Raw genomic sequence first — 25,395 nt, 5'->3', positions numbered from 1 at the left:
CCAGAGGTTGGGATTGGCAGCGCTGTGGTCGTACACCTGCACTGTTCGTGTGGGTGCCCTTGTCACTCAGCATGTCCCCTCCTTAGCAGTCCCATCTCCAGCTGGGGCAGTGTTTGGCAGGGCCCTTGCACCGCTCAGGTGCAGCCAAGCAGCTCCCAGGTGCACCTGGGCCACGTTGGATATAATGGGAGGTGAGGGGCAGCTCTTACTGGTTGAACTGGGCTCAGGAGGGAGGTCTCCTGCTCTCTCTGCTCAGCGGTGAGTGAGGGGCTCTCTGGGTGGGACAGGGTTGTGGGGCTGGGATGTGCCATCCCTGGGGCCCTCTCCTTGCTCTGGACAGCTCTTGTGGGATGTGGCTGTGTGTGACTGGTGCAGTGGCTGGGGTGTGACACCCCAGTGACACTCTGGGTGCCCCTTTCTTAGGCACAGGCTGGCAGGACTCGCAGGGTGTGATGGGGACAGCCCCTCCTGGGGCTCCCCATGTGGGGACAGCTCTGTCCCTGTCCCATCCCTGCCAGGCTGTCGTGGGAGAGTCAACAGCACTGATACCAATCTCAGAGCGCTGCTCTGCGCAGGCACTTGGTCAAACAAAAGGCCTGGGTAAACATTTGAGGAGCAAACACCCATAAAGGGAAATTCCCAAGAACCTTCCTGTAACCACAGGAGCTCCGGCTCATCCCTCTGGGCCTGCCCCAGTGGATTTTCTCTGGGGTGAGGGTGAGTGTCTTGTCCCTTCCTTGTGCTGAAGGGAGAACCAGGCCTGAGTGTAGAGAGGGGAAGGGCCTTTATTTGGGGTGGTGGGCAGCAAGTGCTCCAGGCCGTGTCCCTCCCCCTCTGCCAAGGCCAGCAGTGTGACAGGGACATCTCTGACAACCTGCCCAGCATGGGCTCTGTCCCCAGGTTCAGTCTGGTCCCTTCGTGTCACCACTGAGTCATCTGGAAGAGCTGTGTCTGCACAGCGAGGCACCAGTGTCCCTTCTCTTTAGTGACTTGTCAGCCCCTTGTGTCCCCAGGAGTGTCCTGGAATGGAACACCAGCCTGCTGCCCCAAAAGAGCTTCCTCAGTGTTCTTCCCATTCCCATGAGTGCCCAGTGGCTCTCCTGCCCTGCCCAGCACCAGCACCCTCCTCCCACAGGATCCCGGGGCAGGGCTGGGACCAGCCCATGACCTCCAGCCCTCAGCCCTGAGGGGCTGGGCAGGGGCAGCTCAGGTCTGGGGACCTGGGGGTGCCCACACAGGGCCCTGGGGGGCTGCAACTCCTGGAGCCCAGGGCTGAGGTTACGGGATCCCCTCAGCACCCGCCTCCGCTGCGTGCGGTCCCAGTCCCTCGGGTGCCACTGGAGATGTGGCTGCCATCCATGACGTTGTCTGTGAAGGGTGACACCAAGGCCACGTCCAGGGTGGGCACGGGCCGGAGGCGCTGGGCAGCCCCGCGGCGCAGCCACCCCCGGTACTTGTCCCCGGCCATGAAGTACAGAATGGGGTCGAGGCAGCTGTTGATGCTGGCCAGGGGCCGCGTGACCTTGTAGGTGAAGTTGATGATGTTGAGGGTCCGGCAGTCGGCCTGGAAGTAGCGGGAGGTGTAGTAGAGGGTGCGGGTGATGTGGAAGGGGACGAAGCAGATGGCGAAGACGACGAGCACCACGATGATCATCTTGATGGAGCGCCTCTTATAGGAGGGCATCCGGAGGCTGGGGCTGGAGAAGTTAGACTTGCAGAGCCGCTTGGCCATCAGGCAGTAGCACAGGACGATGATCAGGAAGGGCACCCCAAAGAGCAGGGCCATGACAGAGGAGCTGTAGTGCACATAGTGGTCGAACTCCTCGGGCTTGGTGGTGTCGTGGCACAGGGTGATGTTGCCCTTGGAGCTGGTGGTGACAAAGATGAGGTTGGGGATGAGGCAAATGGTGACCACAAGCCAGGCGGCCACACAGATGATGCGGGCCTGCTTGGTCTTCACCCACTTGAGGGAGCGGATGGGGTGGCAGATGCCCACGTAGCGGTGCACGCTGATGCAGGTGAGGAAGAGGATGCTGCTGTAGAGGTTGGCATAGAAGAGGAACCGCACGATCTTACAAAGCCCCGTCCCAAAGGGCCAATTGTTGCGGTCGGCATAATAATAGACCAGGGTGGGCAGGGACAGGACATAGAGCGTGTCCGAGAGGGCCAGGTTGACCATGTAGGTGGTGGTGGCATTCCAGGGCCTCATCCTGGAGATGAACATCCACAGGGCCCAGGAGTTGAGGGGCAGCCCCACCACGAAGACGAAGCTGTAGGAGACAGGCAGCAGGATGAACTTGAACTCCTCGTTGAAGACACACTTTGTCTCAGGCTCTGCCGTGGTGTTCCCTCCCAGCCAGGGAGCCGGCGTCGGTGTCCACAGCGCAACTGGGAACGTCCTCACTGGAGCAGCCATGTTCTGCCAGCCAGACCTAGGGAGCAGTTCATAAAAGCACACTAGTCACTGATCCTGACCATTGTCAGGCACAAAGCATGGAAGGGAGCCAAAGCTGCCAGATTTTCTCCCCCTCCAGGAGCTCCGGCCACTTTGATGGTTCTCTGGTTTTTCTCAACTCGCGTGTTCGGGCCTCGCGGGGAGCCGGGGGGGCTCTCGGCAAAGCCTCCCCTCCGCAGCCCCTGCACTGACACCCATTAATCACCCGTTAATCACCTCTTTGAGCCGGCGCAGGGGCGGCTGAGCCACGCGGAGCCGGGAGCGGGCCGGGGACGCAGCTCCGCCCCGGGGACAGAGCACCACGCCGGCCCCGCCGGGCACAGCCCCACGGCTGCCGAACAATGAGACCTTGACGAGCACCAGCAGCCCCCGGCCGGGGCCAGCGCAGCCTCTTGGAAGCTGCCGCAGCCTAATTGGCACCATCCTGACAATGCCGCTGCTCCCGAAGGGCTCCTTGGGAGAAGAAAGGCGGGAGGAGAAGAAAGGCTTGTCCGGGGGAATGCTGTGACCCAGAGAAGTCCTGCAGCGGCTGTTAAAGGAGCCTTTGGGAGAGAGTGTCCCTGGACAGCGAGGAGCCGCCGGGTGCTGTCCGTAGGGAAGGGATGAACTGAGCCCTGTGGAGAGGAGCTGCTGGAGCCATGTCCCAGCTCATGGCAGAGCAAGTTCACAAGGCCGGCAGGACATTCCCTCCTGCAAGCATTAGGATCAAAGGCTGGGATCTGGGAACTCCTGGGAAGTCGGCATGAGGACAAGCTGTCAAAGTTCAGAACTCTCGAGGGAAAAGGGAGGTTCTGCCACCACCATGGTGTCCAGCAAAGGACTGGTGAGGGCTGCCTGTGCCTTGACCACACCCTCCACCATTCCTGGTGAAACAATTCCTCCATCCATCCGAGGATGGATGCTTGCATGAGTAACCGGAGAGCAGGAGCTGCTGTGCTGCTGGTGGAGATGACGGTGTAGCCAAAACCATATTTGATGGAGAGAATGCTGCAGCATCTTCTAGCTCCCTTTGTTCAGAGCTCACCCAGGAGGTGACAGGCACCAGGACAGAGGAGGACTCGGGGCTCAGGGATGCACGTTGGCTGGAGCTGGTGCTACAAGGTGGAAGGACATGTCCTCTCAGGCTCCTTCATCCCTTGGCTCCCTCATCATCCCCCTCCCCTTTCCCTTTGCCGTGAGGATGAGCAGGCTTCTCCCAGCAGGAATATCCCACAGGGTGTATCTGTGGGATCATCCCTGCCACGCCCTGCCTGCAGAGACACCCGGGGTTGACAGAGGTGCTCATAAATGACTCAGCGGGCAGATGGGACAGCGGGCCCGGGCCCCTCCAGCGGCGCTCCCGGGGCTCTGTTTGAGTTGCGGGCTGAGCTCCGGGCCCACATCCAACACCCTGTGGCTGCCGGCCCGCCACAGCTCCCACCGTTATCACAGGGATGAGTTCAGAGAGCAACAGGCAGGTCCTGATCAAATATTAACAGTGGGGAACAACTTGGTTTGTTTTCCCAGAGGCAGGAGGGAAAACAAGCGGTAGGAAAACCTGAGATTGCAAGCGAGGTGCCAGTGGTGGTCCTGGCCCAGCAGCCACATGTCCCCAAGCTGCTGAGGACATGAGGGACCAGGAGATTCAATTTCCTCTTCCAACCTCTGAGTGCAAGGGAGCACAAAGCCCTGAGCCTGACCAGAGTGGAGCTGCTGCAGGTTCAGTGTCCAAAATCAGTATCCCTGACACAGGTCACCAAACAATTAAGATATGGAGAAGACAGTAAATAAAAATTAACTATCGAGTGGGAGAAATGCATAGGGAAAAATCCTGAGCAGCTATGGAGTGCTGGACTGCTCAGAGGAGAGCACAGGCACCCAGCTTCTGGCAGCTGATACAGCCTGAGCGCAGTCAGCAGTGGGATTTAACCATTCCCAAGCACATTCCTTTGAGGATAACCCCCGAAAAAACAGAAATGCAGAAGAAGATGACATTTGGCAAGTTATATCTCAACAGGTTTCTTGCTTCCTCATCTTAGTCACAACCAAAATCAGTGATTGAAATTACTGATTCACATCAGTCCAGCCTGAGGACACATCACCACCAGCCCCATTCCTATTCCTTGCAGACATTCCAAGCAAAACTATCCTTGGCCGTGGGTTTTTGAGGAGGGATCGAGGTGTGAGCCAAGAGTTGGAGCAGGAGATGGAAGGCATTGCAGGAGAAGGACGTGGAGCTGGAGAGATGGAATGTCCTGCAGGAAGAGGACTTGGAGCAGGGAGATGGAAGGTGCTGCAGGAAGAGGTGGTGCTCCTGTTCTGCCCATTTTGTGGATCCACAAGGAATGCTGGGGAATCCCTTGCCCATGACAGACACATCCCCCCATGGTGCCTATGGACTGGCCCCTGGTGTTCCCCAGGAAGCAGCCAGGGGTCCTGGAAAACACAGCAGTAGCCATGGGCCAGTGGGAAGGGGCAGGGGCCAGCCATGGGGCACACGTTGAGGGCACGTGATGCCCTTGCCACAGGAATGGCAGCTTTTCCCCAGCTCCTGGTCCTGCAGATGTGCCCAGCCAGAACGGTCCTTTGGCCCCACTGGCAGCACCAGTCCTGGTGACATCCAAGGGTTCCCCCAGCCCTGGGGATTCATGAAGATGTTGGAAAGGCTCCAATAAAATGAAGGAGTGGAACAACACCAGAGCAGACTCTGCCCCAGAGCCAAAGCCCTGCTGGTGGGACAGGATGGGAATCGTGGCGTTGGGGATCATAGAGCAGCAGGCAGGAGCTCGGAGAGGGGAGTTGAGAGCAGATTTTGGAGCAGCTGCCAAGGGATGGGTGAGCCTGGGACTGGCTGCTGCTGGAGCATGGGAAAAACAGGGCTTTTCTCCTCGACTAAGCCCTTGGAAATTGCAAAACAAGGGGAAATTATGCAAAACGTCCTGCAAAAGGACCCTTGTCCCTAATCACCACGTGGTTGATGCAGCCAAAGCCCCGGCACAAGGGGATGTGACCTAATTCCAATCCTTCCCTTCGCCTGGAAGAGCAGCCAAGGCACGCTCTGTCGGGACACCTCCCCGGGGACACCAGTAGGGTCGGGCATTTCCCTCGCTGTCCACCCCATCCCCTGCCCCGAGGTGACCCTGGGCACGGTGGGGGTGAGGGGTCCCTTCCACCCTTGCTGGGCTGTCCCTGTCCCCCTGGGAAGGGGCAGGAGCCCACGGTGTCAGGCTGAGCCACGGCAGCACCAGGGCAGCTTCAGCCCATGAGGAAACAGAGATTTGGGGGATGGAGAGGAGGATGAAGGAGAGGAGGGGGCCACACCGGGGAGGATGAAGGCCCTCGGTGACAGAGGAAGGAGGCGGCGTGTTAGAGAGGAGGCTGTACAGAGGGATTTGAGGGTGGCGGAGGGCTGGTGAGAACTGGCTGACCCCACCCTCCACCCATCCAGCCCTGCAGATCCCACCTCTGTCCCTCGTCCCCGGAGCCCAGCTGGGACTGCGTGACCATGGCAGGGCTGTCCCGGCTGTCACCAAACAGGGGCTGTCCCGGCTCACCTGCAGACCTGGGCGGCTCTCAGGAGTGGGGCCCCCACGGGGACAGCCTGTTCCCCACGCGGGACAGGGCCATGCCGGGGGCTGCGGGCGGCCCTGGCCGTGCCCTGCCGTGCCGAGTGTGCCCGCTTCCCGCGGCCGGGAGCAAAGTGCCCAGGGAAGGCAGGGCTGGAGGCGGGCGGAGGCGGAGGCAGGAGCTGCCGCAGGGTTCAGCCCCACTGCGCTCCCATCCCTCTGTTGCCCTCGCAGGCTTTGGGCCACCTGCAGCCCCTGGACATGGGGCATGGTGGCCTCTCCCGTGGGGTCACAGCCCTTTCCCCAGGAGGATCACGGCCCCTCAACCACGAGGGCATAGCCCCTCATCCTCGGGCACCGTGTCCCCCCGCCCGTGGCTACCACATTCCTCTCCACCCACGGGGCCGTGGTCACTCAACCACGAGGTCCATAGTCCCTCACCCATGGGTTGTGTCCCTCAGCCCATGGGGACTACGGCCCCTCACTCATGGGTCCCTCAGCCACGAGGGTCATAGCCCCCCATCCCTGGGTCCCGTGGCCCCTCGGCCGCCCCAGGGCAGCCCCCCTGCCCCGCTGAGTCCCGCAGCCCGCGGCGCTGTCCCGCTGGCCCCCAGCCCTGCGGGGCAATCCTGAGGACAAGGTGGCCACTGCCACCTTGAGGCCAGCCCGGGCATCGTGTTCCCAGAGTCGGGGCCACCTCGGGTGTCGCACAGCCGGGACACTGCCGGGTCGGGGTGTCCCCATGTTTTTGGGGAGCACCCCGCTCCCTGTGCCGAGCAGAGCGGAGGGGACAAGGGCGGTGACAACCGAGAGCTTTGCGACGGGCAAGGGCAACCTCGAGGCGTCGGTGTGCAGGGTTCCCATGGAACAGGAGGAGGTGGGGAGCAATTCCTTGGACCATCCAGGACACCGGGAGCCGGTGTTCCCTCACCTTCCTCGGCACTTTCCCTCCTTGCCCTTGCGCAGAACCAGGTGTGCAAACACGCACCCAAGTCCGCGACGCTTTATTCTGGACAGTGATAGCAAAGGGAATCCTGTAAGGAACCAGCGCAGCAGCCTCGGGAATTGTGCTGAAGGGAAAGTCCTCCGGGAACACCGTCTAAGCAGGGCTGAGCAGGAGGGAGCAGCTGCCGAGGGCACGAGGGTGCTCAGGGCTGGCACAGCTGTCACTGCATCCTGGCAGGCTGCAGGTCGGCGGGAGGAGGAGCCTGAGCCTCCAGCTCCAAAGCACCCAGCCCTCCCCGCTTCCCCAGGGGCTTCGGCGCTTCCCGGCAGGGCCGCGGCGGCGGCTCCAGGGCGGGGTGGGTCTGGCGCAGTGGGACCTCGTGTCTGTCCCCCCTGCAGTGCGGTGACACCTGGTCCAGCTGGCTCAGGTGAGTGGCCACATACAGCGAGCAGTCGCCCAGCCCCGCCGTGTCCCTCGTCAGGACGGCCGACTTGGGTCTCTTGTGGTGGCCCACTCTGGGGGGGCTGAGTGGGTGCCCACGGGATGGGCTCGGTGGCCCACAGCGGGGCCGGCCACCACACGGTTCCTCCTCTGGGGGCAACGGGACCCGCGGTCCAGTGGGGCTCCAGCTCTGCTGGCCCCCGGCCGAGCCCTCCGCCTGCTTCTTGGGGGCTGCTCCGGGGGCCGGGAGCCACGCGTTGGGGACCCCCTCGAAGATGAAGTAGGCGGGGTTGGTGTAGCCGGTGGCCGGCTCCGGGAGGCTGCGGGGGCGGCTCCTGCGAAGCACGGGGAGGAAAAGGGCTCAGCATCCCCCCTCTGGGGCTCCGGCAGGGCTGAGCCCACCTGGGGTACCTGAGGCGCTGCGGGCGTGGCTTGGGGCACACCGGGGCCTCTGCCGCCGGCTCAGCATCATCCTCCTCAAAGCTGATCCACTCTGCAAAGACAGGGCGGTCTGGCCTCACCCCACGGCCGGGGGCCAGAGGACAACGTGGCCCAGGGTGTCCCCGAGCCCAGGGCACCGGGAGGGGGCTGCTTGCGGCCGCCGTTACCGTAGAGCCTCTCGCGGGTGCCGCAGCGGCCCCGGGGGACCCGGACCCGCATCCAGCCGCGCACGGAGCCCGTCTCCTCGCCCCGGTGGAACAGGAAGGTCTCGAACTGCTGGGCCGTGGTGCCGATCGCTGACCTCACGGCGAGGCAGCACTCGCCTGCGGGCACAGCGTCAGCGCCCGGGGCTCGGGGGGCACGGGAGCCCCCCGTGTGCAGCAGCACCCGGAGCGGGGTGGGTGCCACGGTCCCTCCTGCCAAGCTCCAGCTGCCAACTTCACACTCAGCCGGCTGTAACCTGGGGGGCTGTGCTTGACACCACCGTGCCACCATGGTGGCCCCAGTGTCACCATCCCCACGTACCGTAGGACTCGCAGCTCTCCACGCCCTTGATGCTGAGGAGCAGGTGCTGGTCCCCCAGGTACTCCAGGTCGGGCAGGATGGGGTTCAGCTGTGCACAGAGAGGGGGTGCTCTGGGGAGGCTGCTGCAGGGTAGGGGGCACAGGGTGGCTCTGCCCTGGGGTGTGGTGACAGCTCCAGCCCCCCTTGGGGCTCAGGGTACAGAGCCAGTGAGAGGGATGGGGAAGAGGAGGGATAAGGATGCTCCAGGGCTGCGCACCACAGGCAGATGCTTGGAGGACCAGCCCAGCTTGAGGAATCCGGGGATGTCACAGTTCTGGAAGGTGTTCTCCCCACTCCGCTGCATCTCTGTGGGAGACAGAGGAGGACACAGCTCCAGCCAGGCCAGCTCACCCTCCCAGCCACCCCCTGCACCTCAGGCACCCCCTCACCCTCCAGGCAGTAGGAGTGGAACTCGATGTAGCACTTGCTGCGGCTCGTGGTTTTCAGGATCACCTCGATGCTCTCCCACTCGATGCAGGCCAGCGCCTCGGGGCTGGAGCCGGGAGCTGCAGGCAGGTCCTGGCAGGTCAGAGCGTGCCGGGGCTCACCCCAAACTTGGCCCAGGGGGTGATAGACCCCAGCCCTTACCCTCCTTGGGCACAAACTGCGACGTCACTCCCACCTCAAAGGTGGCAAAGACAGGTGAGTGGTCACTGGTCACGATGTCATCGGTGCAGCCTGGATGGTGGGAGGGGCAGCTGGGAGACAGTCCCCAAGCCCCGGGGCCCTGGGTAGCACTAGCTATCCCTGGCTGCTCTGTCCCCGGGGTCTCACTCACCGTAGGAGTTGCAGACCACGTGGGTCTCCGGGTGTGACTTCCACAGGATACGGTCACACCACGAGGGGACATTGATCCGCACCTGGAAATGGGGAAAGCAGCTGGTTCAGTGGCCTCTCGGGTCTGGCTCCCCCAGCCCAGCATCCCAGCACCCCAAAAAGTGAGTTCCCTCCTGTCCAGACCTTGTTTTGGGAGGGAACAGGCTGATGGAGATGTGGGGACTGAGCATCACCAGACAGCCCCCTCAGCACCCTGCTGTCCCTGTCCCCAGAGATGTCCTGCTTGGTGGGAAGCCTTTGGAACTCACCCCTGTGGGCTTGGACTTCTGCCACACATAGGTGTCCCGGGTGCCCCGCTCGTACCGGTATGTGGGAGGGAAGGAGATGTCACCCTCACCTGTAATCATGACACGCAGGTGGCACGGGGACCATGGTCCCTGCCTGTCCCCACGGGGTATCATGGTCCCCACAGGAGGCTCACACCAATGGCTGGCACCCCTGGCCTGGTGCACACCAAAGTCTCCCAGGCTCTGGGCACCTCGTGCAGGGCTGTGCCAGGAGAGGCAACCCCCGAGAGCTGGGGAGGGCTGTGGGGACCTGGTGCCGTTGTCCCAGTGGGAGGAGCAGTGCCCTTGTCCCCACACTCACTGAACCGCAGGAACACCTTGTTCTTCTCCCGCTCCAGGTTAAGCTGGTCGACAGCCAGGAGGGCTTGGAAATCCTTCTTGACTATGTGGGTGAGGATGTCCTGTGCCAGGGGAAGGGATGGTGACCCCCGGGGCTCCTCTCCCCCCGCTGGCCCCGTCCTGGCGCCTCTGGGGTCCCACCTGCACGTCCATGTCCAGGCGGTAGTTGAGGTCCCCGAACCAGAAGAGGTGGGTGAAACGCAGGGTGAGGTCGAAGCCCCCCAGACGTTTGTCCCCCAGGGCCAGGGAGTGCAAGATGTCACTGTAGTTCTGGTTACGCCTGCAGGAGGGACGGCAGCACCGTGTGAGCCACCCCGGGGACACCTCACCCTCATTCTGCCCCTGCCAGCTGGGGACAGGGACAGCCCCACAGCTCCTCAAGGCACCTCCAGCACCCTGAGACACCCACCTGCCCCGGGGCAGCCCCATCCTCCCCGTCCCTGCATCACCTGTGGGTCTTCTCGCTGCCAGAGGCCAGGTGGCAGTTGACGAAGCCGAAGGAGGTCCCGTTGAAAAGGAAGGAGACGCCTACAGCTCCCTTGTTCCCTGCAGGGATGCGCCACCACTGAGCTCTGGGGGGGCCCAGAGGTCCTGTCCTGGCCCTCAGGCTGTCCCCTCCCTCGGGGTCCTCTCCCTGCCCCATCCCATCCCTACCCAGTGTGTTGGCGATCCCGGTTTTCACGCTGGAGGTGTGGACGTGGCTGATGCGCCGCAGGTGCTCTGGCTTCACCAGCACCACGATCTTGATGCTCCACAGGCACTGCAGGGCCACCTGTGGTGGTGGGGCAGGGGGTGAGCCTGCCGGGCCCCCATCCTGCCCCACGGCCACGGGGGATGGGGCTGGACATGCAGGTAGGTCAGCAACCCATCCCTGACTCCTGGGGATGGCACTCATGGAGTCCGTGGGGCACAGATTTGGGGTGATTTGGGGTGGGGGAGGACCTGAGGGCTGGGGTAGGAGCCATGGGGCAGTGGCTGCTGGTGCCCAGCCCCCCGGGCCTGCCGGGGCCCAGGCTGTGCCCGCCGTTACCACTCGGTAGTCGATGGCCATGAGGGTCTTGAGGGAGGCGCAGAGGAACTCGACCCACTCGCGGTCGCCCAAGGAGTTCTCCTGGGTGCCGATGACATAGATGTCGTGGGGGATGCAGGCCGTGGTCTCGTCCTGTGTGCGCCCCAAACCTCTCGAGGTCAGCCAGGAGGCCAGGGAGCGGGGTGGGGGTGTGCTGCCTGCGGGCAGGGACACGGGTCACACAGAGGGGACGTGCCAAGCTCCCGAGCTCCTCTCCGGCACAGGCCCTGCCTGTCTCCAGGAGCTGCCAGGGGTGGGAAGCATCATGCCGGCCCCATGGATCAGCCGTGTGCATCCCAGACTGCTGCTGGGATTTACAGCCCAAAACTCTCGTGATAGCCCAGCTCCTCTGTATCCCCAGCACCCTCCAAGTGAGCGGATCACAACAGGACAGACAAAGCCCAAAGCAGCCAGGTTGGCATCTTCCCCAGCCTCCTCCTCCCACTGACCAGCTCAGACCTGAGGTTTCCTGGGACACCTCCCAAAACTCATCCAGGCTCACAAGGAGCCACAGCAGCCTCCCAGGACAAGGCCACCTTCTCCTGGCTCCTTACCCATGTTCCATGTCCCGACATACACTGAGATGAGCTCAGGCTCATCCAGGTTGGAATGCTGGATCTTCATCAGCTGCAGCAGCTGGCAAAAGGCCTCTCGCTTCTGTGGGGTGGTGAGGGTGTCTTAGGGAGACGGGAGGCACAGCACCCCAGGATCAGGTGGACATCACCCCCAGGCATAGGAACCGGCTTGCAGGGGTGGTCTCAGCCCTGAGACCACTGATTTGCTGTGTCCCATATTCCCAAGGGCCTCATATTCCCCCAGGACACGCCGTGGGCATGGCCAGTGCCACTCACCCGCGCGCTGGGGAAGATGAAATCCCTGCTCACGCTCTTCTGGTTGTCACGGGCACACATCAGCCTCACCTTGCTCTGCACACTCTGGTACTTGATCAGCTGCAGGACTGAAGGGGGTCAGGGGGTCAGGGGGGCGATGGTGGCCCTCACCTCCCACCACGGGGCAGTGTGAGATGGGGGTTTGGGGTGTGAGGGGGCATGTGGCCCATCCCTGTGGCATCAGGCCTGTGCAGGGAACCCTACAGCCCCAAAAATCCTGCTGGCAGCCAGCAGGGATGCAGCAGCCCCTTACTTTTATCCTGTGGGATCACCTCCTCCGGGGAGCCGCTGCCCCGCTTGGTGACGGTCACTGTCCCCAACTCCACGTCCACCGTCAGGGCCGCACGCTGGGACTTCCCCACCTTCACCTGCACACAGGGGCACGGCTCCGGAGTTGTGCCCACACCTGCCCTGCCCAGCAGTGACTTTGGGGTCCCACCATGCTGCCAGCCTCACCTCGAAGTTCTGCACGGCCAGGGGCCTGGCAGCTGGCGGGGGGGCCACGGCCACGCTGGGCAGTGCCAGGTTGTGCCTTGTCACCGTCTCCTGCAGCGACTTCAGCACCTGCCGGAGAGACGGGCACTGTGCTGGGGGCACTGGGCCAGCGGGGAGCCCTGGGCTGTGCTGCTGCCAGAGCTTGGTTTGACAGAGGGGTTAATTTAGGGGAGGGGTAGCTGTGCCTCCGACTTGGGTCAGGCACCTTCTTCTCCAGCGAAGAGAGGAGTTGGTTGACAGTGGATATCTTGTTGAGGAGCAGTTCCAAGTCTGGATCGCTGCTCAGGAAACCCTGCGGGGGAGGATGGATATTTTTGGAGCAGCACAGCGGCGCTGGACCTGTGGATTCCTTGCTGTGGGTCTGGGCTGCACCACAAGATGTGGAGGTCCCTGGGGTCTGTAGGGGCACTCACCTGCTCCCTGGCCGGGCTGCGAGGGGACACAGGGGGGTCGAACACCCTGGCCAGGGTCTCCAGACCTGCCAGCGTGAAGTCGATCTCACTGCAGAGGAGGAGAGAGCGGGCGAGAGGCGGTGTGGGCGTTTCCGTGCCTTGACGCGACACTCAGCCACCGAAAGGGGACGGGGACAAGGTGGGTGGCCCCGGGGAGTGTCCCCGCTCCAACCCCACTGTCCCCAGACCACTGACCTTTGCAGTGCCCGGCAGGCAGTGGCGAGTGCGGTGCTGAGGTGCCGCAGCTGCGGGTGCCCGTGGCACAGAGCCTCCAGGTCCAGCTGCACGTGGTGGGTCAGGTACTCGGCCATGAAGCCCATGAAGTCACTGGCCGGGCTGGCAGAGAGGTGGACATAAAGATCGCCCCTGGACATGCCCATCCCACCGCCCAGAGCGGGCAGGGGTGCGTTACCTGCTGTGGACCTGCTCCTGCAGCCTCTGGTGCAGCTGCTGCGGGATGTGGGTCCGGCTGGAGGGGGGAGCGCCGGGACACGGCACCGTGTGCCCCCAGCCTCGGGCATCCTCCCCGTCTGTGGGCAGAGTCACCAGCTCAGCGGCATCCTCCCCTCTCCCAGCCTGGCACAGCCCCCGGGCCCTCCCCGGCTCACCCGAGTCCTCGTCCGGCCTCGCCCGGTGCACGGGGTGCAGCAGCGGGGTTACCAGCCCGTTGTTGGGGTGCTGGTAGGTACCGATCAGGTCGGGGAGGGTGCGGAAACACTTGGCTTGGATGCCCTGGATGGTCTGGGAAGGCAGAGCAGGGGAAGCACCGTCACATCCCCTCCTCTGCCAGGGCAGCCCCAGCCTGCCGTGTGCAGGGGGTCTGTCCCCCAAAATGTGCCCGTGGTGAGCTGGAAGTGCCAGCTGGACACCGGACCCGTGGGGTGAGGAGCATGGGGGCATCGGCCTCCTTCAGCAGACAGGCATTCTCCCTGTGGACACCCAGGATGCTCTTTTAGGGGACAGAAAGGGCAGCTGCAGAGGGCTGGGGACCAGGAGAAACCCTGAGGGGACTTCGAGGAGGGGAAGCGAGGCCAGGACAGACCCCGTGGGGACAGGCAGTGATGAGGTCAGTGGCAGGAAGGGACAGTGTCAGGATGCTTTGTGCTGTCGGGAGGCAGCCTCCGACGGCCCCGAGCTGAAGGAGTGGCTGCGAAGCGCCCACATCCTGCAGCTCGTGCAGAAAACAAACCACAGGCTGCTGGCACCGCACCGGGGACGAGCACCCCGGGCCCTCCGCAGCTGCATCCTGCCCACGCCCAGCTCCGAGGCACCGCCCGGGGCCGGGGGTGCACCCCCCCTGCACCCACCTGCACGGAGAGCAGCCCCTCGTCATCGGGGAGGATGCGGTAGGTGTAGACGTGCCTCTGGAACCTGGAAAGAGCAGGTGAGGGGCCCCCGCCGGCTGCCCACGACACCGTGGCAGTGCTGGGGGCCCGGCCCTGAGGCAAACACCCCATCCCCTCTGCAGAGAGAGGAACTGAGCAAGCATTTCCAGAAATAAATCATCACCCTCAGCTCGGGGTCTGTGGGAGGATGTGCAGTGTCTCCCTGCTTCCAAACAGCGTGGGACAGCCGTGACTCCAGCAGCATTCACTGGGGTACCCACAGTGCCATGGCTCCGTGGCTTTTGGCCAGACAGAGCCCTTGCCATGCTGCCTGTGGGACCACTGCACATCCCTGCCTGTGCCACCACCCTGTGCCACCAACCTGGACTCTGGCTAGTGCCCCGCATGCCTGGTGCCCTTTGGCACCATGTATTTACAATTTGTCCCACAAAAAGGGCCAGGCCAGTGAAGGAAAGGAGGTGCATCCTGCCAAACCTGCCCACACAGATGTGTGACAAGCAGGCAGGAAGGGGGCAGAGCATGAGGGGTGCAGGCAGCAGGAAGGGTGCAGGCAGCAGGAAGGGTGCAGGCAGCAGTGTTCTCAGGGGCTGCACACCTGGTTCCAGGTGTAGGCATGGCAAGAGGCCCCCATACTGGGGATTGTAGCCCCAAAGCCCCAGCATGGGAGATGCTCACAGGCCAGCAGGCAGCTCCAAACAGCTCAATGTGCCCTGAATTTGGGGTGATCCATTCAGCAGCCACGGTGCTTGGCAGGGCTGCGGGCCCAACCTTCATTCTGCTCCCAAGGACACAGGGTTCTCTACTGGCCTGAGCTGGGGATCACTCAAAACCCCGGCGCCAGGGAGCTGCCACCCTGCTCACCCCACTGGCATCCCTGCAGGTGGCCCTTCCATGAGGTTGTGGCAGTGCCTGGCGCAGGGAGAGGCACAGACGAAGGCAGGCAAGGGACAAGAGACAGAAGCCACACGCAGAAGCAGGGCAGGGACTCACAGGAGGCACAGGGCGTATGCCCCCTTCACCGACTCGCTGTCCCGCACCAGGAAGGAGCCGTCCCGCCCGGCATTGGCCAGCAGCCCCTCGGCCACCACCTGGCTGATGTCGCGGTGGTACCATCCTGCTGCCGCCATCCTGCTGCGCCGTGTCCCCGCCCCAGCCCCACATCCAGCTCAGCAGGGGCTGCTGGCAGTCACGGGGGCTGCTGGGGCGGGTAAAGGAGGGGGTGGCGTGGGGACACCGGGCCCCCGGTACCCGAGAGCGGTGCTGGCTGCAGGTCTCGGCGGGTGACAGGGAGCCACCGAGGTGATGCTCATAGGGACGGGGAACCCTGCGGGCAGGCAGCGTGGCAGGAGCACCAGGGGGGCAGCTGGGGGAGGCTGGAGGTCTGGATGATCCTCATCACGGAGCCTCCAGCCTGCAGGGAACACGGGGGCAGATCAGCGAGCGGATCCTTCCTGGGGGGGGTCACAGGAAAGGTGGCCCTGGGCTACCATCCTGCCGTGGTGCACGGCGAGGACAGGCCACGCTGGTGGCACCCGGGGGTCCGACCTCACCCGACACACTCACCGTCCCTCACAGACGCCGTGCGGGGCTCCCGTGGCCCTTGTGGGGTGCTGTGGGCAGCGAGCTGAGCTTTTGGGGTTCAGCCGAGCGGGAGCGGAGCGCTGATGCTGCTGGGCTTCCCCCGGTGCGTCACACCGGTCCCCTGCCCGCCACGCTGCCCATCGGGGCGGCAGCTCGGGGTCACGCAGTGCCCACCGCGATGCCCTCGGTCCCCGTCCCGCGGGCCGGGCTCCCCCGCTCGGTGCTGCTCGCTCGGCACCGCGGCGGCCGCGCTCTTCCTCCTTCCGTGCGCCCAGCTCTCCCCAGCCCCGGGAGCGGCCTCCTCGCTCCTCCTCCAGCCCCGCTACCGGGGCAAGGCAGCGGCCCCGCGGGCTCGGCACGGCGGGGACAGCGGGGCCGCTCCCGGAGCGCGCTCCGCCTCCACCGGCTCCCGCTGCTCTCCCTCCTCGGGACCGAGGGATGAGCAGAACCCTGGGACAAGGGACTGCCAGTGGTGCAGGATGGCAGAAAGCCCCTGAAATGTGTTTGGGGCGGTGGGCATGGGTTGGGCGGCCCACTCCTGGGGACCTGCTGCCTGCGTTGGGGCCGAGCTCTGCCCTTGGCAGAGAGAGACAGAGCTGCTGCGGGCACCGGGCACCCACAGTGGCACTCATGTCACCCCACCTGTGTGTGCCCTGCCTGCAGGTGGGAGGGAATTGGGGGTCAGGGGCTTCCGGGTAGGGGTCGGGAAGCAGGGAGACTTTTCCCAGCAGGACAGGGTTCGGACAGCACCGCAGCTCCTGGGTGCAGCCGCAGAGCTTTTACTCCTCGTGGCCGGGCGGGAGCGGGGCCACACGCGTGCGGTGGCTCGAGCTGCCAGGGTGATTAGCAGCAATTAATTACAGATGAGCAGCAGCCACCGTCTTCTGTCCAAGTGCCTGGCAGCTCCAGGGGGATAGAGATTCTGGAGAATCAGAGTCCTGCTGGAGGAGGATGAGGATGGAGCCAAGCCACGCTCCTGGCTGTCCACCACCCTTGGCACCCCTGCACATCCCTGCAGCCCTGGGCCAATGCAAAGGGACGGTGCCCCCCCCCTCCTGCCCCAGCCCACCAGCACAGATGTGCCAAAACCCCCTGCGAGGCTTCCTCCTGCATTCCCAGCCTCGAGAGGAACCTGTGGCCAGGCCTGTGAGAAGTTGGGCCACCTGCTTGGTTTTGGGCTGGTGGTTCTGGTCACACAGCAGCAGGTGCAACTCTGCCCAGCACCTGCCATGAGGATACACAGAGGTGGCAGCTTTGTGTGGGGCTGGAGACCCCCATCCTGCTGGAGCCCCAGTCCCACCAGTGCTGCTCGCTCCCGTTGCTTAACAGCACGGCAGTAATTCCTGGCAGGTGCGGAGTAGCCTGTCTCCCGATTAATGCCATCCACGCCGCTTAATCCGGATCAGGGGAGGAAGCCCTGGAGCTCTGAGGGGCTTTGGGAAATCAGCAGAGCCTGCTGTGAGTGTTTATGTAAGGTGGCTGCGGTGTGCAGTGCCGGAGGCGGAGCTGGGACCGTGCCAGAGGCACCTGGGAGCTGTGCCAGCACCTGGGCACAGGTGAGGTTGGGAGGACAACGTGGGTTCACTGGGGCCAGACTGCTGAGGGGCTCTGGCTGCACCAAGGCTCCCTCCAGAGCCTGTGGATGCAGGAAGCCCCATGGCCCTTCCCTGGGAAGGCAGGACGCTCCAGGGCACTGTCCCTTGGGACAGAAGGATGAAGCCAGGCCCCCCCCCACCCTACACCAGCCCCACATCCACTGGTGTCCTGCCCCTCTGGAAGTGGCTCCTTGAGCTGTGCTTCACAGTACGTGCACCTGGAGGGGTGGTGGGATAAGGAGATGAGAGGAACCTCTGGCCATTCATTTACACAGGAAAAAGGAAGAAGGCCTCTTTCATTTCCCTATTATTTTGCACCCCTCTTCCTTCCGCAGTGCTTGGTTTGGAGCACGGCATGAACGTGGGAAGGGATGTGGGCTCTGACCATCTCCCCACTGTTTTGGGGAGGGGAATTATCTGGTCCTCATCTTGGGCAGGGCTGAATCCACCCAGTTTGGATTAGGCTGAGCTGAAGGGGCCCGTGACAAGCCCTGCTCTCCATCCTCACCTCACTGTGCAGACCCTGCAGAGCTGGGGAGCGGCCCCATCACAGGGCCCTCATTGAGAGCGTAAGGAAGAGCCACAAACAAAACCCAGGATTAGATGCCCTGGGCACAGTGCTGGGGGCCCTGGCCAGGCTGAGGGTGTCCAGGTGGGGCTGCCTCCTCCTCTTCCTCTTTCACCCGCCAGTGTGAAGGTCACAGTTCACGTGTCCCCCTGACTGCGGCAGAAATAGTGCCCGTTAATCTGGAACCTAAGCAGCTCTCCTGTGTGCAATTAAAGAGATCACAGGTCCTGGCCCCGGGGAACGTGTGCTGGCAGCTAAAGCCCTGGCAGTGGGGCTGCTGGGGCTGACATGCCAGGGTGTCTCCCAGTGGCTCCCAGTGGCCATGGGGGAACAGGTGAGCTGTGTTTGGGGGCAGTTGGTACCCAGGTGATGGAGGTTGTTGAGCTGATGCAGGGTCCTGGGAGGAGGCACAGCTCCTAGCAGGGATATCCTGATCCTGGTGCTCCGCTCTGGGGGCTGAGCCAGAACCAAGCGCAGCCCCAAAGGAAGGGCTTGAGGGATGGTGGGGGTGAGGAGGATGAGTGGGGCCTTGCTGGAGCAGTTTGTAGCTGCCCTGGGCTGTCCTTGTGCCCCATCCCTAGAGCCAGTCCCACGACCGTTCCCATGGGAGGGGTATCCCACACAATGGCTGTGGCTGGGATGGGGTTGCAGTGGGAATTCTTCTTGCCTGGCAGCCATAAGGTAGAGCCACTCTGGGCTTTCCACAGTCTTCTCTCTGCAGCAGCAAACCTGGAGTTAATGATGCGCTAATCGGGTCAGGCCAGGCCAGCCTGGGAGTTATGAAATGATGCTGGGCTGGGCAGGCTGTGCTGGGGACAGTGGCAGCTCTGTGTCCCACCCCCAGGGGTGGCTGGTCATTCCCTCATGGTTCAGGGAGGGTGAATCCTGCCTTCACCCCATCATCTTGCACAACAGTGTCTTGTGGGGAGGGTGTCTTGTGTGCCCTGGGCCACAGCAGGTCACCTCTAGGTGACTGACCACATGGGGATGTTGGCCATGCAGGAAGCTGCTTGTGCCTCCATCCATCTGTTATCCAGCCAGGAAGGTGTGTGAGGGAGGGAGAACTCCAGGCCGGTCCCTCCTTCTCTGCCATTTCCATCCAACCCCATGCCCAGGCCCGGCCCATCTCCCCTTGCCACGGGAGCAGCTGCAGAGAGCCCCTGTGGGAATCCACACCCCTTCTCACCAGGAGCAGAGCTTCCACCTCAATTACCATCACCTTGCTCCTAAGCCCGCTTTGCCAATCCCCCTAAGCTGCTTTCCCAGGGCTCCAACAAGAGATGTATTTATAGCCCACTCTTACTCATGAAGCGTCTCCCCAGTTAATCAACTAATAGGATTCTTCCCGCAAGTCCCTCTCCCACGGAGCCCTCACACACAGACACACCCGCCCTGCGCCCCTGGCCAGGGCTGAGTGGGCGAGATCAGATGCCAGGGGAGGGACGGCCCGGGGGGATATAAGAAGCTGCAGGACTGGGAGCAGCCCGTAGTGACTGGGTGGCACTGGGACGTGCTGGGAGAGGAAGAGGAGAACATCTGTCTGTCCATCCACCTGCCAGGTGAGTGCTGCCTGGGCCCTGCCAGTGCTTCGGGGTTCTGAGGGTTTGGAAAACACTCAGGGCAGGGACACTGCTGCTGGATTGTGGTTGGAAGGAGGGTGGTTTATGGTTGAAAAACGTGGACAAAAAGGATTCCAGTGTTGCCAAAGGACATGGCACAAGGGTTGGATAGTGGTATGGGACAGCTGAGCCCAGCCAGGGAGGGTCCGAGTCCCCTCTTTGGGGCTTGGGAGATGCAGAGCAGGAGCTCTTCTCCCCTCCACCTTTCATTGCCTCATCCCCAGTTCCCAGAGTCTGGAAGGGGCCAAGCTCTGCTCCCACTCCCTTTGCACCATCTCACCCTGCGAGGATTCCCAAACTTCACATCCTACAGCACCCAAGGGCCTCAAAGATCCTGAGCTTGGGACTACTCCCTTGTCTTCCCGTGGGGAAGAGACTCATCCCCTCACCCCCATGGCCATTTCTTCTCTCTCACCAGCTTTCCTGTGGCTGTGTACAGAGGAAAATCTGTCCACGTGCCCCTGGGGCTTAAAATCCTGCCTGGGCTTAAGCTGTGCTCATGTCAGAGCTGTCTATCCCTAAGAGGTTGAGCTCATCCCATCCAATATCCTGAGAATCAGCTGGTGATCAGTGGGATCTTTACAGGTTCCGTCTGGACACAGGCTCGAGCCAGTAGAGCTTGGGCAGGGCTGGGCGGCTCCGGCCCCACTCCCAGCATAAAGGGATGGGGATGGAGGGACTGTGTGCCCCAAGACTCCTCTTTCCATGGGGCAGCTGAGCTTCCCTTGACCTTTCTCCCTGTGTTTTCCTCACTTTCCTCTGGATGACAGGACAGAACAAGCCCATTCCTACCACTGAGCCATGACTGACAATTTCCAGCATACTGGAAAAGTTCTTATAACTGAGACTCTGTAAGGCCTTTTTTTCATTTCCTTGCCTTTCCTAGTTTTGAACCTGCTCCATTGGGAATCACCGCTGTGCTCCCTCTTTTCTGGAGCAACACTCTCCCTTTTTCTCTCACACTCCATCACCTTTTTGACTTGGAACAAGGAGCTGGCTCAGCTCCTGTGTGCCACTCCAAAGCCAAACCTGGAGCTCCCGAGCTGTGCAAAGGTGGCAGCACCGTAGCCCAAGGGCTCTGCAGTTTGTTGGGACATGCAGGATGTTGGATGGTGGCCATGGCTGGGGCTGCCTCTTCCCCAGGACCTCATCCAGCACTTTCCCTGTTTCTCCCCACAGATTTCCACCTGGAGATTCCTGTGCTGACTTAAAATGGCAGACGGAGCAAAGTAAGTATCTTTATTGATTTATTTATCTGGAATTGGGATGGAGCAGGGCACTGCAGGGCAGGAGCAGAGGGAGGAAGTGAGACCCAAGCTCCCCCCAGCTGCTATTCCCAGGGGCTGGAATATGAGCTCCCATGGAGCTGTCATGGAGCCAACAAAGCCCCTTCTCTGTTGTGTTGGTCTTTCTCACTTGTCCTTAAGACACAAAATCCACCCACTCCTACATGGTCACCCTGAGCTCAGGAGCACATCCTGGGGTAGCTACACAAGGTGGGTTTGGCTCTGAATTTGCAGGACATGGATTTCCCCAGGGACAGAACACCCTGGCATAGCTCTTGGGGATGCAGCACATTTGCAGGGCAGTCCGTCATCCCCCTGTGCACCATCCAGCCTTGTCCAAGGCATTCCCAAACATCCGTCTCTGTTTTCTCCACAGGGTTTTCAAGAAGACCAGCCCCAACAGCAAGGTGAGTCTGTGTGCCCTGTCCCCTCGTGTGGCCAGCCCAAGGTTTAGGCTGTGCTGGGATCCCTCCAGGCTGGATCTACCCACAGGATCCAGGCTGGGTCTGCCTTGCCTTTGAAACCTGATTGATTCTCAGACCTGCCACGATGTCGCTGCAGGACTGGCTTCCCAAAACAGACATTAAAAAATACTCTGATGGGACCCCGTAAAGGTGATTCTGGTCCAACCTGGTAACAAACCCCATGACACAACTCAGGGCTTGGAAATTTGGGCCAATTCAATGACAAACACGATCTTGTTTCCTCCCTCCCTTTCCCCATGTGCTGCCTCCAGCTTTCCCTCTACCTGGGGAAGAGAGACTTTGTGGATCATGTGGATTCAGTGGACTCTGTAGGTGAGTGGGGCTGTGCCCAGCACTGAGGTAGAAGTACAGGCAGGAGAGGCTGGGGAGACCAGTCCCAGTGCTGGGGGCTGCTGGTAGAGCAGGAGGAGCAGGAGCAAATGCCATGTTTTCCTGCAAGTATCCTTAGGAAGAGTAGTGGGGAACGGGACAAAGCCCCTTTGCAAAACAACCCGGCCACGCTGCTGGTGGAGATGCTGGAGGAGGCATCACCATCCCCCTTGGTAGCAGGTCCTCTCAGTCACCTTCAACGTGGATTATTTGGGTTAAAAAAGCTGTGTTTTAGCAAAGATCTTCCCAGGCAGCTGAGCTCACCGGTCCTTCTCCTTTTGCTTGTTTGCAGATGGTGTCTGCCTGATCGACCCGGAGTACCTAAAGGACAGGAAAGGTATTGATACAGAAATACAGCGTGGGGGAAGGGGATGGAACCGGTTCAAAGGTCAGCAGCAACCTGGGACTGTGCTCAGGTTAAAGCTGCTCCAGGTCACCTACAGCTCGTTGTCCCTCGGGCCCATGGCAACAAAGGACGCAAGGGATCCTGTTCATATTTAGTGTCTGAGGTCCTGGGAAGTCTCATTTCTGCTGAAGAGTTTTTGAAATAGTTTTTCTTCCCTCTTTATTTACCCCCTGTGCCTTCCCTCCATCCCATCCTTGCCCCTCCTCCCTGGCTCAGTGTATGTGACGCTGACCTGCGCCTTCCGCTACGGCCGCGATGACCTCGATGTGATCGGCCTGACCTTCAGGAAGGACATCTACGTGCTGACCACCCAGCTGTACCCGCCCGTGCCGGACCAGGCCCCCAAGACCCTCACTCCTCTGCAGGAGAAGCTGATGAAGAAGCTCGGGGAGAACGCCTACCCCTTCACTTTTGAGGTAGGGGCTGGTCAGCCCCTCCCGGCCACATGGCTCCGCAGTGTCACTGGGGTTCAGCTCTGGACACGCCCTTTATTCCCTTTTTTCTCTCTCTGCCCAGATTGCCACCAACCTGCCCTGCTCCATCACCCTCCAGCCCGGGCCAGATGATGTGGGAAAGGTGAACTGCTGCCCCCAGCCTGTGTCCCCTGGACTGTCTTCCCTGGCAGGGGATTGAGTTGTGGGGTGCTAAAAATGAGAATTGATTCTCGTGGCCCATGGGGTGAGGGGTGGGAAGGGAGGATGGCCGGAGTCAGCGCCAGGATCTCTGGGAATGCAGTGGAGGAAGGAAGGAAGGAAGGAAAGGAACCTAAAGCTCAGGCAGCTCTGAGCCCCTCCTGCTCAGTGACCATACATGTTCCCCCAGGCCTGTGGCGTGGACTTCGAGGTCAAAGGATTTTGTGCTGAAAATCTGGAGGAGAAAATTCACAAAAGGTATTTTCAGGGGATCCCTTTCCTGCTCCATGGCCCTAAAACCAAACCACAGGATCTTTTTGGGGTGACCAGACAGGGGTCGGGCCGAGGACCTTCTGTCAGCCTGTACTGTGCTTGGATGGGGAAGTCTGCCTGAAACTGGGGCAGTGGTCCCCGTGTCATGTCCTAGGAGCCAGCTGAAACCTGCACCCTTTGGCTGGAGACCCCATGATGTCCCCGAAGAGTCCCTGTGCCCCCTTGAAGGCTTTGCTGACGCTGTGGGGGACACTGGGGGTGCCACCTTTGTCCCCACAGGAACTCTGTGCGCCTCATCATCCGCAAGGTCCAGTTCGCCCCAACGAAGACGGGGCCGGCCCCGAGAGCCGAGACCACCCGGCAGTTCATGATGTCAGACAAGCCTCTGCACCTCGAAGCTTCCCTGGACAGGGAGGTCAGTAGGGACACTGTCCCCCCAAGGTCAGGGACCAGGATTTCTGGTCACATCACTGAGCCTCTTCCCATTGCAGATCTACTACCACGGAGAACCCATCAATGTGACCGTCAACATCAACAACACCACCAACAAGGTTGTGAAAAAAATTAAGATTGCAGGTGAGAGGGGGAAGAAGGGGCATGTCCCAGCACCCATCACTGTCAGAGATGGGGACTGTGAGCCCCTGCCACGTCCCCAACATGGCTCCCCCTTGTCTGTCCCCAGTGGATCAGATCACAGACGTGGTCCTGTATTCCCTGGATAAATACATGAAGACTGTGTGCATCGAGGAGATAAAGTAAGGGACAAGGGGCTGGAGGTGATGTGGCATCTCTGAGAGGGAGGAAGAGAAACAAGGAGGAGGAGGATGGGCGAGTGATGGGGAGAGGGGATGTGACACAGTTCCACACCAAGCAGCAAAAATCTCTGGGTTAGAAGTGCAGGTGCAGAGGAAGCAGAGGAGAGGGAAGGCTGTGGACGACGTCCCCCCAGCACAAGCTGGTGGTGGCTGGGAAGGTCCCTGGGGAAGGTGCACAGCTGCTCCCAGGCTTCTTCATCTCCTCACTTTGCATTTTTGAGGCCAGACAAAGCCTCTGCCCCGCTGAGAATGAGGAGGGAGGGAGCAAAGGCGGCGGGGAGAAAAAAGAAGTGGTTGTAGAGGGGAAAGAGAGGAGGGAACGAAAGGAGGAAATGGCCCAGCAGCTGTGGGAGGGCAGGGCTGGCCCTGCACAGGTGCCTGCCGTGATGCTGAGCCCCCCGAGGCTGGGGCTGGCTCTGAGCTCTCCTCTCCCACCCTTCCAGTGAGACTGTGGCCGCCAATTCCACCTTCACCAAAACGTACTCGTTGACCCCCCTGCTCTCGTCCAACCGCCAGAAGCGAGGCCTCGCTCTCGATGGCAAACTCAAGCACGAGGACACCAACCTGGCCTCCACCACCATGTAAGGGCTGTGTGGGCTCCCCCTGCCCCCCACCACCACCTTCCCCTCACTTCCCCCTGTTCAGGATGCTCTGTGCTCCCACCAAGAGCCCCTGAGCCCAGCCCATCCAGCTGGAAAATGTAGGCATTTTGTGACACTGTCACAGACTCACCTCTCCATCCCATAGCAGAGATGTAGCTTCCCAGCTCCAGCGTTGTTCAAAGCTCCTGGATCCCTCTGCAGAGCTGGGCCTCATCTTGGAAGGGGCCTCCAGAAGCTGCTCTGTGGCTTCACCCAAGTGCCCTCTCCTCTCTTCTCCTGTTTTCCTCTCCTGCTAATCCCCAGTGCATCCCATGTAGGGCAGGACACAGATAAATCCTGGGAACTGCCAGGGGGGAGTGGATGGGGTCTGCAGGCAGCACTGCCCCCTCACTGTTCCCCTTTGCCTTTTTCACAGCCTGAGACCTGGCATGGACAAGGAGGTGCTGGGCATCCTGGTGTCCTACAAAGTGAAGGTCAACCTGGTGGTGTCCCGAGGAGGGTGAGGCTCTGTGGGCATGGGAATCAGGGATCATCATCTTGGGCTGTGCTGGGGGGGATTTTGTACCCTGGGGAAATGAGAGAGGACTCACACCATGGGCCCCCTCATCCCTGCCCTGCTACCCTGCGGGCACTGGGCTGCTCTCTGACCCCCACCCCACCACCCCTATTATCAACCATCTTCCACCTCATTATAAAGCACAGTCTAACACCTCCCCTCCTCTGCCTTGGCTCATTTCTGTCCCTTCTCTCCTGCTGCCACAGCATTCTGGGGGATCTCACTGCCAGGTAAGGGGGGCTGCCTGTGGGGCTGAGCACGGGGCTGTGCTGGGCAGGATCCTTGAGTGAGCTGCTTTTCCTTCCAGTGATGTTGGGGTGGAGATGCCCGTCATCCTCATGCACCCGAAGCCTGAAGACAGTGAGTTGCGTGTGGGATGCTGCCGAAAATCAGTGGGGAAGAGGCACTTCTGGTTCAGGGGGAAGCTGCCAAGGGCCCTGCTCTGCCCTCTCTGGGATGGGCACAGCTCCAGCTGTCCTGGAGCGGGGTGGGAGCAGTTTT

The 25,395-nt window shown here is 61.8% G+C and overlaps 3 protein-coding genes across 6 annotated transcripts; 1 reads left to right on the top strand and 2 right to left on the bottom strand.

The window, feature by feature from the left end:
* Nucleotides 1-765: 765 nt before the first annotated feature.
* LOC121673216 (P2Y purinoceptor 4-like) lies at nucleotides 766-6,138 on the bottom strand. Of its 2 annotated transcripts, none has more exons than XM_042046327.1 (2): nucleotides 5,989-6,138; nucleotides 766-3,549 (listed from the first exon to the last, which is right to left on the bottom strand). In XM_042046327.1, exon 2 carries the CDS (start codon nucleotides 2,414-2,416, stop codon nucleotides 1,292-1,294), a length of 1,125 nt encoding a protein of 374 aa, XP_041902261.1. In that variant the 5' UTR covers nucleotides 2,417-3,549; nucleotides 5,989-6,138; the 3' UTR covers nucleotides 766-1,291. The 2 variants fall into 2 exon arrangements, with proteins under 2 accessions (XP_041902261.1, XP_041902260.1); XM_042046326.1 differs by having other exon boundaries at nucleotides 766-2,432.
* An 850-nt stretch (nucleotides 6,139-6,988) lies between these two features.
* Nucleotides 6,989-16,008, bottom strand: LOC121673212 (phosphatidylinositol 3,4,5-trisphosphate 5-phosphatase 2-like). Of its 3 annotated transcripts, XM_042046324.1 has the most exons (26): nucleotides 15,671-16,005; nucleotides 15,098-15,518; nucleotides 14,069-14,132; nucleotides 13,370-13,502; nucleotides 13,174-13,291; nucleotides 12,957-13,097; nucleotides 12,723-12,810; nucleotides 12,515-12,601; nucleotides 12,271-12,378; nucleotides 12,068-12,182; nucleotides 11,776-11,882; nucleotides 11,479-11,581; nucleotides 10,886-11,082; nucleotides 10,510-10,627; nucleotides 10,305-10,401; nucleotides 9,997-10,135; nucleotides 9,818-9,917; nucleotides 9,478-9,566; nucleotides 9,171-9,252; nucleotides 8,981-9,070; nucleotides 8,782-8,898; nucleotides 8,610-8,698; nucleotides 8,354-8,441; nucleotides 7,996-8,151; nucleotides 7,799-7,880; nucleotides 6,989-7,722 (listed from the first exon to the last, which is right to left on the bottom strand). In XM_042046324.1, exons 2-26 carry the CDS (start codon nucleotides 15,232-15,234, stop codon nucleotides 7,167-7,169), a joined length of 3,201 nt encoding a protein of 1,066 aa, XP_041902258.1. In that variant the 5' UTR covers nucleotides 15,235-15,518; nucleotides 15,671-16,005; the 3' UTR covers nucleotides 6,989-7,166. The 3 variants fall into 3 exon arrangements, with proteins under 3 accessions (XP_041902258.1, XP_041902256.1, XP_041902257.1); XM_042046322.1 differs by having other exon boundaries at nucleotides 10,510-11,082; nucleotides 15,671-16,007; XM_042046323.1 differs by lacking the exon at nucleotides 14,069-14,132 and having other exon boundaries at nucleotides 10,510-11,082; nucleotides 15,671-16,008.
* A 3,226-nt stretch (nucleotides 16,009-19,234) lies between these two features.
* On the top strand, nucleotides 19,235-25,391 carry LOC121673215 (arrestin-C-like; the record flags this gene model as incomplete). Its single annotated transcript, XM_042046325.1, has 15 exons — nucleotides 19,235-19,410; nucleotides 20,650-20,699; nucleotides 21,133-21,163; nucleotides 21,493-21,553; nucleotides 21,903-21,947; nucleotides 22,233-22,432; nucleotides 22,533-22,592; nucleotides 22,839-22,906; nucleotides 23,201-23,336; nucleotides 23,413-23,497; nucleotides 23,604-23,676; nucleotides 24,180-24,317; nucleotides 24,754-24,837; nucleotides 25,101-25,124; nucleotides 25,202-25,391. Coding segments are annotated over exons 2-15 (1,212 nt in total), but the record flags the coding sequence as incomplete, so codon positions are not given.
* Between the last annotated feature and the right edge of the window lie 4 nt (nucleotides 25,392-25,395).

This window comes from Corvus kubaryi, unplaced genomic scaffold, assembly GCF_017639235.1.
Source record: "Corvus kubaryi isolate FWS band 111438036 unplaced genomic scaffold, C.kubaryi_AGA036_p1.0 65282, whole genome shotgun sequence".
NCBI classification, from domain to species: Eukaryota; Metazoa; Chordata; class Aves; order Passeriformes; family Corvidae; genus Corvus; species Corvus kubaryi.
Note: the sequence above shows the minus strand (reverse complement) of the source record. Positions and strands in the feature narration are given on the sequence as shown.